The sequence below is a fragment of the Lagopus muta genome, chromosome 13 (assembly GCF_023343835.1).
Source record: "Lagopus muta isolate bLagMut1 chromosome 13, bLagMut1 primary, whole genome shotgun sequence".
NCBI lineage: Eukaryota > Metazoa > Chordata > Aves > Galliformes > Phasianidae > Lagopus > Lagopus muta.
In genome coordinates, this window is record NC_064445.1 from 4,771,347 (window position 1) to 4,788,638 (window position 17,292).

Below are 17,292 nucleotides of genomic sequence, written 5' to 3' on the forward strand. Positions count from 1 at the left end.
AGGACACCCCACAGCTCGATCAGGTTGCTTAGAGCCTGGTCCAGCAATAGTTGTGCTGTAGCTCCCAAAAGCATTTTGGGGATTATGACTCCTTTTTCTTGCCCATTGACTCCCCATCAGTTTTGCTCAGCAGTCATTTCAAAAGATGTATTTTGACTGACAACACTGCAAATGCAATTTGAACTTCAGGAGTCAAGCTGGATTCTCAGTTTTCACACCTCATCACTTGTAATAAGAGTTCTGCCAGGAGAAGGATGCTTTCAGTGGGTTTGCAAGGATGCAAATGGGCAGAATGCAGTCAACATTTCTCTTGAGGCTGCCAAGTAGGAGCAGAACTGAATTCACTCCCTCTTAGCACTGTTGCCATTGCAGGGCTACGTGAAGAGAAAAAGGCACAAAAATGCTTAATAAAGTCACTCTGAATGCCCCTGCATAATAGATCTGTTGGTTTTGATGGAGCGTCGTTTAGAGAATCAAACCACCCTTTGCTTACTGTTGGCACACAGCTCCTAGATTTTGTTTGCCAAACAGCCTGTCTGTTGGGTAATTGTAGATGCATTTGGGAGAGCACAGGAAAAAGGGAATTATGGAAATTATATTTCAAGATTTTCCCAGTCTCCACTGAGCTATGGTTCCAGACATTCCTAAGCTAAACTTGACATCACTGTATTTTTCAGTGGTTTTCTTTCAGGAATTTGTCTGATTTGTGAGTATACAAAAATGACAGCGTCCCATTGCCATGAGTATGACAACACGCAGAAAAAGACTTTCTGTAGATGGAATAAATGTTATCCTGGGTTGGTTTCGGTGGAAGTTCTGAGTTTGTTTTCCAGTAGGTGCCCTGAAATGTTGTTCCTGTGATTTGTAGAATCACAGAATTGAGTTGGAAGGAACACTTAAAGGCCATCTGGTCCAACTCCCTGCACTGAACAGGGGCACTCACTGCTCCATCAGGTGCTCAGAGCCCTGTCCAACCTGAGCTCAGATGTCTTCAGGGACGGGGCACCCACCCCCTCTCTATGCAACCTGTTCCAGTGCCTCACCATTCTTACTGCAAAAAACTTCTTCCTTATGTCCAATCTAAATCTCTCCTCTTATAGTTTGAAACCATTTCCCCTTGTTTTGGGAGTCCTTGGAGCCTGTCTCTATAGCTCCTGCATAGCTCAGATGCCCGCCTTGCAGGTAGGTGAGCATCTCCTCGGCCTGGAGCTGGCATAATGAGGCAGAAGAGCTGCTGAGTCACCGTGACAAGAGCTGCTCATTAACTCAACCTGCAGCACGAGAGGGAGGGGAAGCCCTTCTGGGCAGGAGATGGGAAGGCAGACAGCTTTCTAGAAGGAAAGTCAAGCGTAGGAGAGAAGCTGAGCTCAGATAGTGGTATTTTTTTTTAATTAAGCCATGTTCTAAGAAAGCAGGAAAACTTGAAAATCTATCTAACTCCTGATTTTGAGGATTTTTTGTATGTCAGGGGGAAAAAAAAAAGCAGCAATTCAAAGCCCCACATAAATACTAATATAGATATTTTCCTAGCAGACTGCAAAAGAGCTGAGCCCTCGCAGGGAGCGGGCACATGTCATCCTACGGGCGCCTACACCACCAGCACAGGCTGGCCACAATGTGCAAATTTAGAGGAGAAAAGCTACACTTTACTCATTGGCTGCTCTGAATCACAGCAATGCAATCCATCCTTCGGTGATTTGAACGTGTGCTCTGAACTGAACACGCCAAGAACCTGGTAGTGCTCTTGTTCTCGCACTTTGCAACTTGAGCTGTCTGCTCGAAGCCCTTATCTGCTTACAGGGCTCGCCTGCCAAACATGTGGCAGTGAGGAGTTGTGTGCAGCCTCAAGTCCTGGTGCTTGGCATTCCTCATGTGCTGGCACAGGGCTGGGCCGAGCTGCTGAGATCTGGCAGTGTGCAACCCAGCTGACAAACGCCCCAGCTCAGGGCAAGTTCCATGTTCTGCCAAGGCTGTAGGAAACCACTGCACTGGCATCTAACTGCAGGTCTGTAAAGCTCAGACCTTACAGGACTGTGCTGCAGCTCAGTCCTGCAGCATCACTTTCTCCTTCCTAAGTTCCTCTTATGAAGCCTCATCTTAGGAGGTGCTGAGCACCCCAGCTCCCACCACCTGCAGCAAAGTCTGGATGCAGCACCTCTATGGGTCTCCAGCTCCTCAGGGATGACCTGTAGAGAAAAGCAGCATAACAACTCGAAGGCTTTCAGCTTGCTGAGTCTCTTAATAACTCTCCCATGGGAAGGCAGCACTCTCCCTTCACAGCTGGAGACAGCAGGCAGTCTGCCTCCTGAAATCTGGAATCACACAGATTCTGGCAGCAACAAGCACCTGAACAGAACAGCTAGCTACACACAGCCCAGCTCACAGCCAACTCTGGAACCTCACAGTCAAAGTTCCCACCACCAGGGAGCTGGTGATGCTGTAGGGACATCACCGGGTTTCTCCCTGTCCAGGTACCTCCAGCATCCATCCCTGCACTGCAACACTGCTGTAGGACTGAACTCAAGTGCAGATGGTTTGCATCTGCTGAGCTTAGCTGCTGGCATAATTGAAAGCTGTGTCCATAGCTGAAGGTGTCAGAAAACATTTATCAGCACAGACTGATCCTGCAGTGCCCGGGGACCTCCTGAGAGCAGCTCCTGTCTGCGCACCGCTCCCACACCTCACCTGCCCCTCACTGCCCTTCACTATGGGGCAGCTGGAGCTGCCAGCACAATGCCCATTTCCTTACTGGGAGGATGCTGCACGTTCCTCACAAGGTGTTGAAGTGAAAAAAATGCAGCTGCATCTGAGACCTTATTGCTGAAGAGAATGAACTACGTTAAGGTGTAGTCTGTGCTTGAGCATTCATGGTAAAAAATCATTTATACTGACATGCAAATTTAGCTAAATTTTGATTCTCTCCCCTATCTCTTGGCTTGCACCATTTCCCTCAGGTGGTAAAGTGCTCTTTGCCAGTAATTCTTTATAAATGCCCCAGCCATTCCCACTAACTGCAGCAGGTCTCTACTGCACTGCCCAAAATATGCCCAAATCTCTCTCCTCTCCAACTCACCAAAACCATTTTTTGAACCACTCTGAGAACTTAATCACATTTCACTATTCTGGTTGTAATCAGTGTGCATGCTTCACACAATATCTGCTTTCTGTGCAGGTAGTGAACATATGACCATCTATTTAACATAAGAGGACAATGATAGCTGAATGCTGTTGTAGAGTAAATCATATATGACTGTGGAAAATATGCAGATAGTTAATTTTTCTTGGGCTATTTTTTTAGGTTTGTGGTGGTTTGGGTTATGTTTCAGCCTATGCAGAATTCAAGCAGCACGCTCAGTTCTCTTCACCTCATACCTACGTGCCTTCCCTTTAATGAAACTTCACTCAGCTGCCGCTCTGTATCACCATGAGCTTCTCCCATCAAATCAGAACCACTTTAATGAGAAAGCAATAGCTCCAGGTCAACCTTTCTGACAAACAGAGCCTTAAAATACTTTTCACTCTTTTGTGCAAGATGATGGAAAACACAAGAAATTCATAGGGGTATGAAGCCTGAAAAACTCAAGCTTACATGCCTGGTGGTCTTCTGAGAGATAAAAAGAAAAATCAGATAAAATAAAGGCCATCCTAAAACACGAAAGGGCATGATTCATCACGCGGTTACGTAAGGTAATGGTGCCATGACACTGTTTAGGTCACCTCACAGCAGTGTGACTCTGGTGTAAGACGGGATAAATCCAGCCCTGTGCTTTCATTTTCAATGGATGCCCAAATACCAAACAGCAGGAAGAGCTCCAGCTTCAATCGCTCCAACCATGTCCCAGGAAAAGGAAAATCTTGAGGGTGGATTCAGCCTGGGAGACACAGACACTCAACCCTCCTTGAGTTGGATAAGAAACCAGATAGAGAAAAACATCACAGATGTGCTATTCTATCAACCAGCCCCACTCCTCCCAGGGGGTGAACAGTCATAGCCAAGGGCTCTTCCCTTCTCTGTACTCCAGAACTTGCAGTGTATCTCTGCTACAAATGTAGATAATTGTACATGTATTTAATATTAATATTTTTTTCTTTTTTTTTCTTTTTTTTTTTCTTTTTTCTTTTTTGCTTAGCTGAGTTGCTGCCTTGTCCCTGAGGAGCTTTTATCATTACATTAAAGATATTATTTTTGCTCTAACTGACAGACACCGCAAACTATCTATGAAGCCAGCTACAGATATCTGCTCTCTGCAGATTCATTATACTTCACTGATCCCCTCATGGAGCAAATTCCCCTCATTTTGGAGTATAGTCACTGGATCAGAAGCAACCATACTGCAGCCTCCTCTGAGGTCAGCTCCCTGAATCACGTCCTGCTGGGGAAAGGGGTGAGGCCAAAGGCAGAGCTCAACAAATCGGCAAAATGCATCCACAGATATCCTCCATCTGCCAGCAACTGTAGCACATTGTGGCTAGGAAATATTTTCTATGTGTGTCAGAGACTTCAAATCAACTAATTTGATTCAGAAATGTTTCAGGCTGAAAGGCACCACTGCACAGACGGCAGCACGGGGCAAGGAACAGGGATGGCGCAGCAGTAGGGTGCTTTTCTAATTATTTCCCAAATGAATCTGTAACCTTTGGCGATGCAATCTGAAGGAAACGGTGCAGACACAAACACAAATGAACCTCTGGGATCACAATAAAAGTGAAGGCACGTGATCATGACGTAGACCAAGATATTCTCTCTCCCTGTTTAACTGTATCATCAACACTCATTACATTTCTCTCTGAAAATGGTGCAACTATCTGTTGTCATTATCTACTATTGCAGTACATTTCTATTTTCCCCCTTGTTCTTGCTTTGAGAGTTTGTCAGTGCATTACGGGCCTTTAGCTGCCAATCAATCCCATGTTGCCATTTTTCTGCTCCTGACAGATCCTGCTCAGGAACACCTCCCTGCAGGGGCTTGGAAAGCCTTGGGATGTGTAGATGGATGTCATTTACTTGAGCTGATCTCTTCCTCGAGCTCCCTGTTGGCATCCCTTGAACAGGTGAGCGTTCAGCTGGTATAAATCAGCTGTGCTCTCCTGGGACTCACTTACATCAACCACAAATCCAGTCCAAAATACAGAGCTAATTTCTCATGTATCAGGCTGTCAGGCTGTATCCCTTGCTGAAAGGATGATTATCAGCAAAAGATGAGCTAGAAACACTTAAAAAGTGGTGCTGGAGCTATAATCCTAAAGCTATTGACATAGCAGGTGAAGCCTATCAGGCTAAAAATTTAAGAACAAATAGAAGAAAATACAGCTGCCCAATAAATAACAAGACTGACTATTGTTACTAAGGGAAAAACAGGGATGTCACTCACTACTTTTACAATAACAATAATGTATTAAGTTCACAGACATGAAAGGATTCAAAGATGATACTATGCATGGTAACACACAAGACCACATAAAGAACTCTCTTAAGTCAGTGCTAACAAAACCAAAAAATGACAACCAAAATGAATCTCCGAGCTCTGCCTGCAGTGCCTAGGTACCTGTCAGACTAAAAGCTGGAATTCCCCGAATTAAGTCATCAGTTCAACAAGGAACAGTGCTCTCAGACATGTGGTCTGAGTTTGGGGTGGTCTTTTGTGTAGCCGGGAGTTGGATTGAATGATTTTTATGGGTCCCTTCTAACTCAGGATATTCTATGATTCTCAGTCTTACATTCTGTTACAGCCTCCTCACACTGGGGAATACTGGAAGTGACGTTCCCTTTGGCTTTGTGTCCCCGCTGTAGCTCTGAATCTGTCTGCATCCCATTTTCTCCAACTTTGCAAAAAATTACTGCACCTTTGCAAAAATAGATCTGACTCTTCCAACACGCACCTTGCAGCGAAAGAACCGATCTACTCCAGCCAGCACGTCTCCTGCATGCAATGATGGAATTTCACTTTATTGCACAAATTGCTCTGTCCTTCCCCAACACATGACTCAAGAACTGACACTGACAGAGGCAGAGCGGTGCCGGCAGAATCCTGCATGGCTCAGTGCTGTCGGTGAGTGGGCAGCCAGCAGATGCCAATGCCAATGAACACTCACGGTGCAGTTGAAGGTGCACGAGCAGTGCAAATGTAAATGGCACTGCTTTACAGGATGGTGCAGGATTAAGGGGGCTTTGCATGATCTGGCTGTGTGGCCACAGACCTGCAAACAGATCAGTGGATTAGCAACCCTGAGCAAACAGCCAGAACAGAAAGAGAAGTGGAGTTTGATGCCGCTCACTGCGGTCTTACTTTCTCCCAAAGCATACCCAGCTCTAATTTGCTTTTGCTCTTGCAGAAAAAATAGGCCAAGTTCACCCTGTGTCCCAGCTGTCAGGATTGCAAAACAAATGGGAGATGTGAGTAAGTTTATTTAATTGTTACCAGTATTAAAGGCATCTTAAGGGAATCATTCTTAACAGAGAATAATTTGTAATAGATAATAAATTACATTTTCCTCTCATTTCTTCCTTGGGAAAAATCTATTAAGACTCTATAATTAAAACTCCTGAACATAATTCAACTATATGTTTTTAATTGAAAAATGTCTGTTTCAGAAAGTCCTTTCTTCTTTCTTTTTCTTTTTTTTCTTTTCATGAAAACAGCGTTCGCTCTCTTGAGAAATGCCACAGAAAATTATTAATTGACATTCGTCACCAAAACCTCCAAACGAAACGTTCCTTTGCTCATGCATCATCTTGAAGATTTTGGCACCCGATCCCATTTCTATTTGAACATCCTAGCCAAACAAAAAAATGACTTTCTCTAATCCCTTTTAATAACAGCAATGGAGATGATACGGGAAGATACAAAACGTGCTCAGGCAGGCGTGTGATTCACCACGCTGTCCTTTTTCCTCCCTACGCCGCACAGATTAGCGCAATCAGTCGGCAGTGACCAGGAGAGAGCTTCCTGTCTGGTTTGGTTTTGCGTCTTCTTAATTTTTTTTTTTTTTTTTAATTGATTTCACACTTTGGGATCATTAGTTTGCATCCAAGGCGCTGCGGTTTGATTCCATACATTCCTATGTACTCATACTAGAAAAAAAAGAGCAATACACTAAACAAGAACACCACCACTAGACCTAATTCACTACCAAATTCTGTCTCTGTAGGTTACAACTGGGTTCCTCGAAACAGCAACTTAATCATTTACTGAGATCTTAAGAGAATTTAAGTGAGAAAAAAATGACAAACAAATGTACTTACTGATGTGTATAGATATCCTTCGCTGTTCATTGCCAGATACAATTTTGTTTGAACCCCCTGAATCGCCACCACTCGTAAACCCACAGGTATGAGGTTAAACAACGCTGGGAGAGAACGGAGATGGAAAGCAAAATTAATCCTTTACAGTATGCAGATTAGATAGAGCATTAAGCCGTAATTACTAGAACCAAATACAAAAAAAATCTATTCATGCATATATTAATTTCCGTGGGCGCCATGGAACAATACTGCTAATATCTTTGTCTTGTATAGCAATTTCTAGCAATAGCTCAGAAATTATCTACAGAGGATAATCAACACATCTCCCCCCTTCACCATGAAGGTGGTGGATTGGAGGTGCTGAGAGATGAGCTGACTTACCTGCCTCGTAAGCACAATACAAGGACTGAGCAGAGTTAAACATACCTTTATTTTTGTTTAATGATGATAAATGTGGAAGAAAAAAAGAAAGAAAAAAAGAAAACTCCCAAATAAACAAAAAGTTCCGTAAAACGATCAATACTTTTTTTTTTTTTTTTTTCTTTCCAAATCCAGGAAACATTTTTTGACCAAAAAAAGAAGAAATTCAGAAAAGTTAAAACCCCTCATGAGCATCTCAAAGCGTTTCCACTCAGAACTCCTTGGATTTTTTTTTTATTTTTTATTTTTTCCTGCTTGTTGAAGAAGAAAATGGATTTGGAAAAGAAAAAAAAAAAAAGAAATGACAAACACACACTAAATGACTTAAAAATGAACTGAACTGACAGCGTATTCTTTAATCAAACCCAAAATTTGTGTTTTCAAAATGGAGCTTGCATTTTTACTCACATACATGCTAACAGTGACAGTATATATAAGCAGAGAAACTCTCTTCAGGAAAATGAAGACACTGTTTTTTAAATGGCAAATTAACAAAACAAAGCTCTGCCATAGCTTACATTCGTGGCTATGTTAAAACTGAAGACAAGTAAGTGAGATGAATACAGTGCTCTGTGTTTGATATGGAGGATCCAGAATTGAGGGGGAGTTCAGAAAATGTTCAATTTATCATTACCCCAGGTGTCTCCTTCCTGCTGTGTAAGGGCAGAGTTAGGGTGAAGCAACGTGAAACGTTTCTAGCCATCTATTCCATGGCTGTAGAACCCCTGTGTGTTTCAGGCTGAAGTTTGGTATTTATGGGCACTGTCTGAAGCCAATTTAAATCTGAATGATGAATTTGAAATACTCTTACTATTTTCAAAAAGAATGACAACCCATTATAAATACCTTTTTCACCCCGATAACACCCAAGTGGTCATATTTAATTAAAAGAAAATTTGCAGCCTGACAGCATTTAATAGAGATCCTAAATTCTGGGAGTGGGGGTGTCAGGAGTGTATCCATCATGGTTTTATGGTTTTTCATCAGCAGAAGTAGCTCAAACCTTCCAAACAGGAAAGTGCACATGGATGCATGTCCTGTGTTGGAGAAGGCATGGCCAAAGGTGATGCTGTGCTCTAGGGATGAAGAACCAATTTTTGGTGAAATCAGACTCTGCTCAATCAGTCAGACAGCTGTACATCCCTGGTACACATAGACACAGGCACCCCTCAAACCAGCCTGCAAGCATAAAACCAATGGAAATAGCTTTCTCATCACTAAAACAAAATCCTCTAATTCTCTGATAGTCTTAGCAAACAAAACACAGACTTTCACTAAGGGAAATGTTCTGTTACAGATTCCTCATTTCTTCTATCGACTGCTTGAATTTTTCTGTGGGAGAAAGTATTCCATCTGACTCAGTGAGTGCTCCCATAGAGAGCCCACTTCTGCAGCTCAGCCCCCAAAAAGCAGCACCTGATCTCCCTGTGGGCAGGAGAGTGCAACTGAAAGCTCTGTATCCAAGCAGAACCTAGAGATCTCTTTTGAAAGATGCTTTTTTTAACAGTGCATTTCGGAGTGGGGCTTTCAGGTACAAGGGTACAAAAATGGGCTCTGCTGCAAATAGTGCTGCCCGCAGATGAACTGAGCACAAGCCAAAGCCTAGGACAGTCAGGAAGATGGAGCTCACAGCCACAAGGAACAGAGATTGGTTTTAGTGAGCGATTCCTGGCTGCGCTGTGCTTGGCAAAGTGAGCAGAGACAGGATGCTGGGGAACTCGCTGTGGCGGGTGCTCAGCTGCTCTCCTCCGCAGCTGAACGTGTTTTCCTGCCATAAACGTACAGGCTCTATTTTGAGGAGAGGCAAGCACACTCGGAAGCTGGTGTGTATGTTGGTGGGATTGGCAGCTGACTGTCGGAAGTTGCAAACAGGGCCGTGGGGGAGTGCTGCTGCCTCTGCACCATGGCCACGCTGCACCCTGCTCTGCAAACACCCCCTGCCATGGACAACGGGCATGAGATGCTATTGCATTTCTGGTTGACCCCCGAGGCTGGAAAAAACACCATGGAAAAATAGTTTGCTATGACAATCAGTTTGCATTAGCTCAGAACAATGCAGTTATTTGCATTCTCACTTTTCCCCATTATGTTCGCTCTGTGTAAAATAAGGACATAATATCAATCGTAATGAAAAACTTGGAGATGCCCAAGGGAGATATGATCTTTGCTATAGCTGTTGTGTGGTACATGCTGACAGAGAATTAGAGCTGTAAAATAAAGATGCAGCGGCCACAGCTGGATTTATTAATGTATACAGTGCTGTGAGGTCTGCGCCGCCGCTGTCTCAGCCACCTGGCCTTCCATATGCTGTCCACAAGGCATTGTTTCCTATATTTCCTTATTATTTAAGTCCTCAAATCTCTGTGTCATGCCAAAATTGGGGAATAAATTCCATCTTGATTTAAAACCTTGCCCTATTTAACACGTTTAATGAGGCAGAATCTGGTTCTCAGCCAGGAAATCCTTTCCATGAGGCACTTCCTCAAATTACACGGACTCCTGGCTTAAAATGAGGTCTGGCGAGCTCTACAGTTCCTCACCCCAATGGCTCACTTCCTGCCTGCACTGTGCTCCAAAACCTGAGCTTTCTTTTAAACTCCTCACAGTCATGGATGCAAACTTGTTTTGGTGAAGGACTGCAGAGATTGCAATAATTGCTCCCAAGTCAGAGCCAAAGGGCATCTTCAGGCAAACTTCCCACCAGCTCTGGGTAGCAAATGATGAAGAAGGCAGATCCCAGGGCCCAGGTTGCTGTCAGGAGCCCAAAAAAGAGGATGCAAGCTCTCCTGATCCCTGCAATGAACAGGGAAAGCAAATGCAGACATTTAATAAGGAGATCAGGTAGGCTACCATTCTAGTTTGCTCTATGAGCCCCAGCATTATGCAATCGCTTTGTTGGCAACTGTTGAATCTGAGGATATTCCCCTTATTAAGGGGAGTTTTAATTATCTCACTGCAATGCAAAGCAAATGGTCTTAGAGCAAATGGTTGGTTGGAAGTGGCAAAAGGGACGAGCTACAACATCCCTTGGGGTGTAAAGGAGGACAGAAGAGAGCAGAGAAGGGTTCTTCCTGAACAGGGAAGACCCTGCAGTGCACAGATACGGGGCAAAGGAGAGAGATCTCTCCAGAAATTGGAGGAAAGGATTTTAGTGGGCCTGATCCACCCAGTATTCACATGAGCGAGGCTTTGGGGGAAGGCCATTATATAGGCTCTGTTTCTTAACGTTGATCTCTTTCTCTTGATAATATCATTAACAAAAATGTTGCTATTAAAGTAAATTCAGTACCACGGGACTTTCAGGTCTATACATTTATCTTACATAAAGGAGGAATGTATATGAAACCTTTTTATGACAAAACCCTCCTGTGTTCTGACCACAGATATATCACTATCATTTCTGACCTACTTTCATTAAATTTAAGCACCAACGTCCAGCAACCAGGAGTTTATACGGTTTGCTTCATAATCTGTCAAGTCATGGTAAACGTAAGGACACAGTGGAAACAAAAATATCTTAGAAATAGATGTGTTGACACAAATGTCAAAAGCACAGGTAGACTCAAAATTTATCTTGCTTAGAGTGTCAGAATCCTCATGAGAGGAGATCCAAGTGAAGCATTTAAATGAAAAAATTCCTTCAAAATTAATATGCAGTTTCAGATGTCTTCTCTGGCACATTAAAAGTTTATGGCAGTATCATGCAGTAATGGAGAAAATAAGGTTTTCCTACTTCTTCTGCTTTTTAGTTTTTTTTTGTTTTTTTTTTGGGGGGGGGGTAATTAACAGAATTACTCTGAAAACCTGAACCAATCTGCATTGATCTGTCACGATTTTCAATCATTAGATCGCTCCCTTGAAGGAAGAGCAACAGTTATGATCCATAAGTGCTGCTCTTAGAGGAGATGTCGTGCTTGCATGGACAACTCAGCAACAGGGCAGCATCCAACCAGCACTGCTCCACTCCAGCCTTTGTGCCATCTTCCCCACTGCCATCAGCACTTCTCCTAAGCACTTTCAGAACAATAACTTAGTTTTAGCTAAACGATACAGGTGTCAGAAACATCTGCGTATTTTATGAGCACGCACCAAATCCATATTCTGGTCATCACGTCTTGTTTTCTGTTAACTCTCAAAATTGTTAGATAAATAGAAATCCACAAATCACTTTTTTTTCTCCACCCGCAGAAACGCTGGTTGAAATATAACAGTGTAAATAAGTTTAGAAAGGGGGTTAAAAAAAAGTAATAATAATAATAATAGGGAAAGGTGAACTTTGAAATGATGATGAAGTCTCATTACATGAGATAACGCAGCTCTGTTTGAATGAGCCCCAGTTTCAGAGTGGAGATAGAGTTATTCTATTTCAGGCGTTCTGAGTAGGCGAGCAAATTTTCCCTGTTGAAAAAAAAAATCTAATAAAATCCAAAGGACAGCAATGAACTTCTCTAGATTACCATGGAGATAACATTTTCTTTGTTTGTCATATGTGTCATCATTACTTTTCTCTAGTTCGTTATCCCTATAAGTGATTTGTATTTGCATCTCTTTCAGACCCAGTAAGTCTGAAGGAGCTCCGTGCTGTGCACACAGTGTTAATGCTGCTGCCACTCAGTCACTGTGGGACAACAATCTCTGATGGACCTACATGGGAAGAATGAGACACCACAATTCACAAACACACCATTTATTCTCGTGCCACTTACTATAACTACTGTCCTCCTCTTTTGTTCCATCAATTGTTCCATCTGCTTGCAACTGCAAGTGGTATCCTTGCCTGCTGTATAGCTTTGTAACTATACCTTTAAGCTGAGGCTCTGTAAAAAAACAACAGTGAGATTAATGTGGGAAATCCTGATATGCCATTCCAAGCGAGCAGGATGCTAAACACAAATCTCCTGGTTTCTTCTCAATGCTGAGATATGAGAAAAGATCCAAGGCAGAAGCAGGGCAACCAGATTTGCAACACTTTTCGTGTAGGGTGAGATTAAATCAGTATCTATAAAATCAATTGCCAAAATGATTAAATGCCACTTTCTATTGTAACAAAGGTACAACATTAAAATCTGCTTCCAGCGACTACAAATTCCAACGGCATGCTGCTTGACCTCAGGAGCTCAGCCCTATCTCATTTAAGATTAGAAGCGAGCTGGCAACGAATGCATTCTGCTTTTTAAAAAGGTGTGATTTCTTAAAAGGAGAGGGAAAAGAGGACTACTAAGATAGCACTGATGGGAGCTGTAGTGACAGCTGAGAGCCTAAATATATAGCAGCAAACATTTACCACAGGAATTGCTGCAGCTCTAATAAACAAACCCCCATTCTGTGCTCCTCCGAAGAGTGCAGAGCATCTGAAGCGATAAACTACTCAATGAACATATGGGGAATGGAGAGGGGAAACCTGAAATCCACCAAAGTGTGGAACTGCAAAATAAATATTACTATCAGGGTTAAGGTAATTATCTCATCAGCTAGGAGAAGATCAAAACAACACATACTTTGGAAAGATTTCTTTTTTCTTTCTTTCTCCCCCCCCCCCCCCTTTTCATAACCATCCTCGCATTCACATTTCAAAAGTGAAATATCTCAAATGCTTTCAGATCATTCCAGACCAACCTGGCATTTGGTGTCAAGTCTGCCATTTAAAATATCTAGGTAATGCACCAGGAGTAATTGGAAAAAAAAAAAAAGGTCTACTTCCACTGAATCCCAACGACATCTGCATTGTAGTCATTTCACACAAGTCTGCTTGTCAGGAGGTGATGCATTCTCTGCAGCTCGCTTCACAACAACTTACTTAATAAACCCTTTGGGGAGATAGCATGTGTCATTTCCAACTTCTAGTGTCTGGGTAAGAGTCCTTGTGTTTGTAACCAAAGATATTAGGGAGCTCTGCTATCAGCCAGTTCCTTCACGTTAGGAGGAGCTGAAGGCAAAAGCTTATGACAGTTTGCGTTACTTTCTATTGGAGACTTTAAGAACCATACATTTGTTAAGGCTGGGAAAGATCACTAAGATCATCCAGTACAACCATCAACCCATCCCCACCGTGCCCACTGTCATAAGGGTACTGACGGATGCACAATCCTTGTTCACCAATCCATCTGACAAAAAAATCAACCAAGCACTGCTTTGGCATTTTAGCCATCCCAAACCCAGTGCTGCTTGCAAACTATGAGCAAGGCAGCCCTTGGGTGGCAGCTTGGAAAGGCAGACAGGTTCAATGGCTAACAGCACCACTGTCTCAGCACAGCAAAGCGATCACAACATTACTGGAGGGTTTTGCTCCTCCCACATACAAAAACCCACTCAGATCAGGGACCAAGCTTTAATGCCTGATCTTTAGCACCTCTGACACAGAGGGAATTGCATTTGCAGGCAGCTGCATGTATGAGATTCCTAGAAAGGAACAGGGCACTGAAGCAGAACTCTGGAAGGTACCAGCAAAAGCAAAAAGCCTCTTCTGCGATCAGCAAGTAAAGCAAGGCACTGGCATTCTGCAAAGCAGGAGGACAAAAACAGATCTCTAGTGCTAAGTTATTTACTGTACAGCCGAAGGAGGTGCTAACATCTCCCCCACAAATAAATCACGTGTGTTTGTATATGTGTATGAGTAAAACAGCGAGATTGCTGAATTACCAGTACATGGATGCACACAGGTGTGCAAGCGAGGCAATGGTGTGCAATATCTTAATAAATCGGATGAACATGAATAGGGAGAGGACTGGCATGGGGTACCATGTCTACCAGATCATACAAGCCAAGACGGCAATACCTGCACACTCATTTTACCAGCCCTGAAACATTCCCACTACTGATGCACAGCCCGGTACACACCAAACCAACCAGCCCCCCGAACACATAACCCTTGCCAACCTGGTCGCCTTCTTCGCCTTTTCTTGGAGCCAAAGAGTTTGACTCTGGAAAACACATTCAACTTGTTCTTGTCGCAGCTTCCCTTGCTCTTGCTGGGGCTGTTGACACACTTACAGGCATTGGACTTCTCCCGCTCCCTGGCTTGTCTCTTCTGGCGGATCAGGGAGCTGGCGATGGCTGCGGCCATGGCCGCCACGGCCCCGGTGCCACCGGCGTGTCAGGCACACGGGGTCTGCTGGCCGGCCACAGGTGCCAGAGCCAGCATGCTGCTCGGCTGTCCCCAACGTTGGGGCAGCCACCACCCAGCGCCCACCGGCTCAAAGCCCGGGAGGCGCCGGATGGATGTGCGCACTGCAGCCCCGCGTCAGGATGCAACAGTTTAGGTCAAAATGGTTTTGTCGGCTGGGATTTTCCCCTTTTGATTTTCTAATGTTTCTTTTTTTTTTCTTTTCTTTTTTTTTTATTTCTCCTAACTTCTGGCAGAGGAAAGTTTGCAGGCAGAAGTGAGTGTTTCTACGGAGATCAAACAGACGACTTCCAAGGCATCCCTCCAAGCTGCTCCAGACGCGCTGTTCACACGCAGAAACGGCACATCGACTTGGCGCAAGATCATCGCATCTCTCCTAGCCCCAATTTCTCCAGTTAACTTTTCTCCCCACCCATCCCCTCCCCATTCAAATCCCAGCAAACACCTGTTAGATTCCAGCAAGGGTCTGTCCTGTTGTAGGGCTTTTTTCTGAATGCTTTTTCCTTCTCTCACTTAAAGAAGAGATCTGAAGCAAGCAAGCAAGCTGTGACGGAGCCACAGGGAGGAGGTGCCAGAGCCCGGAGCCTCGGCTGCCTGCTGCCGAACGCCTTGGGAAGCTTCTCCTCTCCTTACAGGTGCAGCTGTCGGCGCATCCTTCCCTCCGCGGGCACGTTCGGTTTTCGCATCGCAACACTTGTGACCAGGCGGCAAACAGGCACGTTCCCCTGGCACTCCCGTGCCGGCAGCTCGGCGCAGATGCTGCAGCAGCCGTAGTCCTCCAGCAGCGGATGCACGCACTCGCGTACGCCCCACGAGCCGTGCGTTGGGTGCAGAAATGAGGCGACGCAGCGAGCCCCTTATCACCTCCTCTTCCTCCTCCTTTCCTCCTCCTCCTCTTCTCGCCGGCTCTTTGTGCCCAGAGGTGCGGAGCTGCGGGTGCCGGCACAAGGCGGCTGCTGTTCCTGGATGTCCCCGGGGGCTGTGGGTACCTGGCGGTGGCACTGCCGCTTCCCGGGGAGGAGCAGACACCCAAACAAACGTGACCGCGGTGAGCAAATAGATGGCATCAGGTTTTCCGGAGGGGAGTGGAGACACCTGGGCCAGCGCGGAGAGGTGGCTACCCACAACCACAACCCACCCCTTCCCGCATCAAGCCACCCCTCTTCCTCACTGATTTATTGAAGGCGATTTGCTTCTCTCCCCCCTCGCACCTCCTCCTCCCTGCTCCAGTCCTCCAGCAGACAGACACTCAGAGAGGCGATTCTCCCGCCGCTGCAGTGTTCTCCCTCGTCCCTTTGTCCCCGTCACGGTGCTACCGTGTCCCCCCCGGGGGCTGCGGCACAATGCGAGGACGTGCAGGGAGCAGGAGCAAAGCCGGGTGTAACACCTGGGCACCCACTGTGGTTATTGACCTGCAGAGCGGGCACCGGATCCCGCACGTATCCACACCCCGAGACATAGGAAGCAAGAGATCCTGGGGTCTCTTTGTGACACCCCCCTCCTTGCTTTTCAGCAAGCTTTTAACAGCTGGAGCCTAAAATAAAGGCAATTCAGGCTAGAAACAAAACGGAGATTTGCACTCCCGAGGACAAGCAGCTCTTGAAAGAATTTATCCCTGAGGCAGAAGGGATTTGCAGCCCCTTGCAGGCCAAAGCAGGCTGGGATGTCCCTGCAGCAGGGGACTGAGGGCTGATCCTTGCAGGAGCTGAGCTCTGCGGGGCCAAAGTGGCACATGGCTTCAGCCATCTGAGCCCAGAGCTGCCCTGTGTGCCCTGTCACAAACCTATGGAGCAGGAGGGCTATGGAGCAGGGACCCATGCAGGTGGGCTAGTGTGACCACATGGGATTTTGCGTGTGATTTCAGACCCAGGCACACACTGCAAGACACCTGCCCCTTCCTCCTCTCCTCCATACACCTTTGGCAAAACCACATGCTCCTCCCTCCCTCCCCAGACACATACACTGCGGGCACAGGCAGCCACAGCAGAAACCATGCCACCACATATTAAACATCGCTCTCAATGTCTCTGGAAACATTACAGTCCTTCCTTGGACTAGAAACTGCTCATGATGGGATCTGTTTCCTCCAACTGAGAACTCCTGCCCAATGAAACATGCTGCTCGGCCAGGCCTTAATAATAGGAATACCTATAATGTGGAAGTTTGAACACAATGTTGGACTGAAGGTATTGGGTACCATTACAGCTTGAGACCTTCATTGCTGATGCAGTATATTGGATGTGGCAGCCCAATATCTCTGTCCTCAATCCCACTCTTCTGCACAAATCACATGTACGTGCACTGACAGACCTGTACAGGTATTCTTGTCCTTATATATGAGGCACTTTACAGCATTCACATATTGATATTAAACACTTCTAATTTCATTTTGATAAATAGGATAAGAACAACTGCAATTCATGAGTTCCACCACTACCCTCATCTGCCAATCTACAGAAGACATATGAAACCCCACCCAAGGGGCAGCCAGCTGGATATTATCAGT

General features: G+C 45.1%; 1 protein-coding gene across 4 annotated transcripts in view; it reads right to left on the bottom strand.

Annotated features, from left to right (window-relative positions):
• FGF13 (fibroblast growth factor 13) overlaps positions 1–17,292 on the bottom strand; it is a 210,306-nt gene that overhangs the window by 37,171 nt on the left and 155,843 nt on the right. For 3 of the 4 annotated variants that reach the window (XM_048959499.1, XM_048959496.1, XM_048959498.1), the window contains 2 exons: positions 12,370–12,480; positions 7,244–7,347 (listed from right to left, as the gene is read on the bottom strand). In XM_048959499.1, coding sequence (XP_048815456.1) covers positions 7,244–7,347; positions 12,370–12,480 — 215 coding nt within the window. Of the gene's footprint in view, positions 1–7,243; positions 7,348–12,369; positions 12,481–14,539; positions 15,908–17,292 lie in introns of those variants that run through there. The other variant, XM_048959497.1, reaches the window with a different exon arrangement.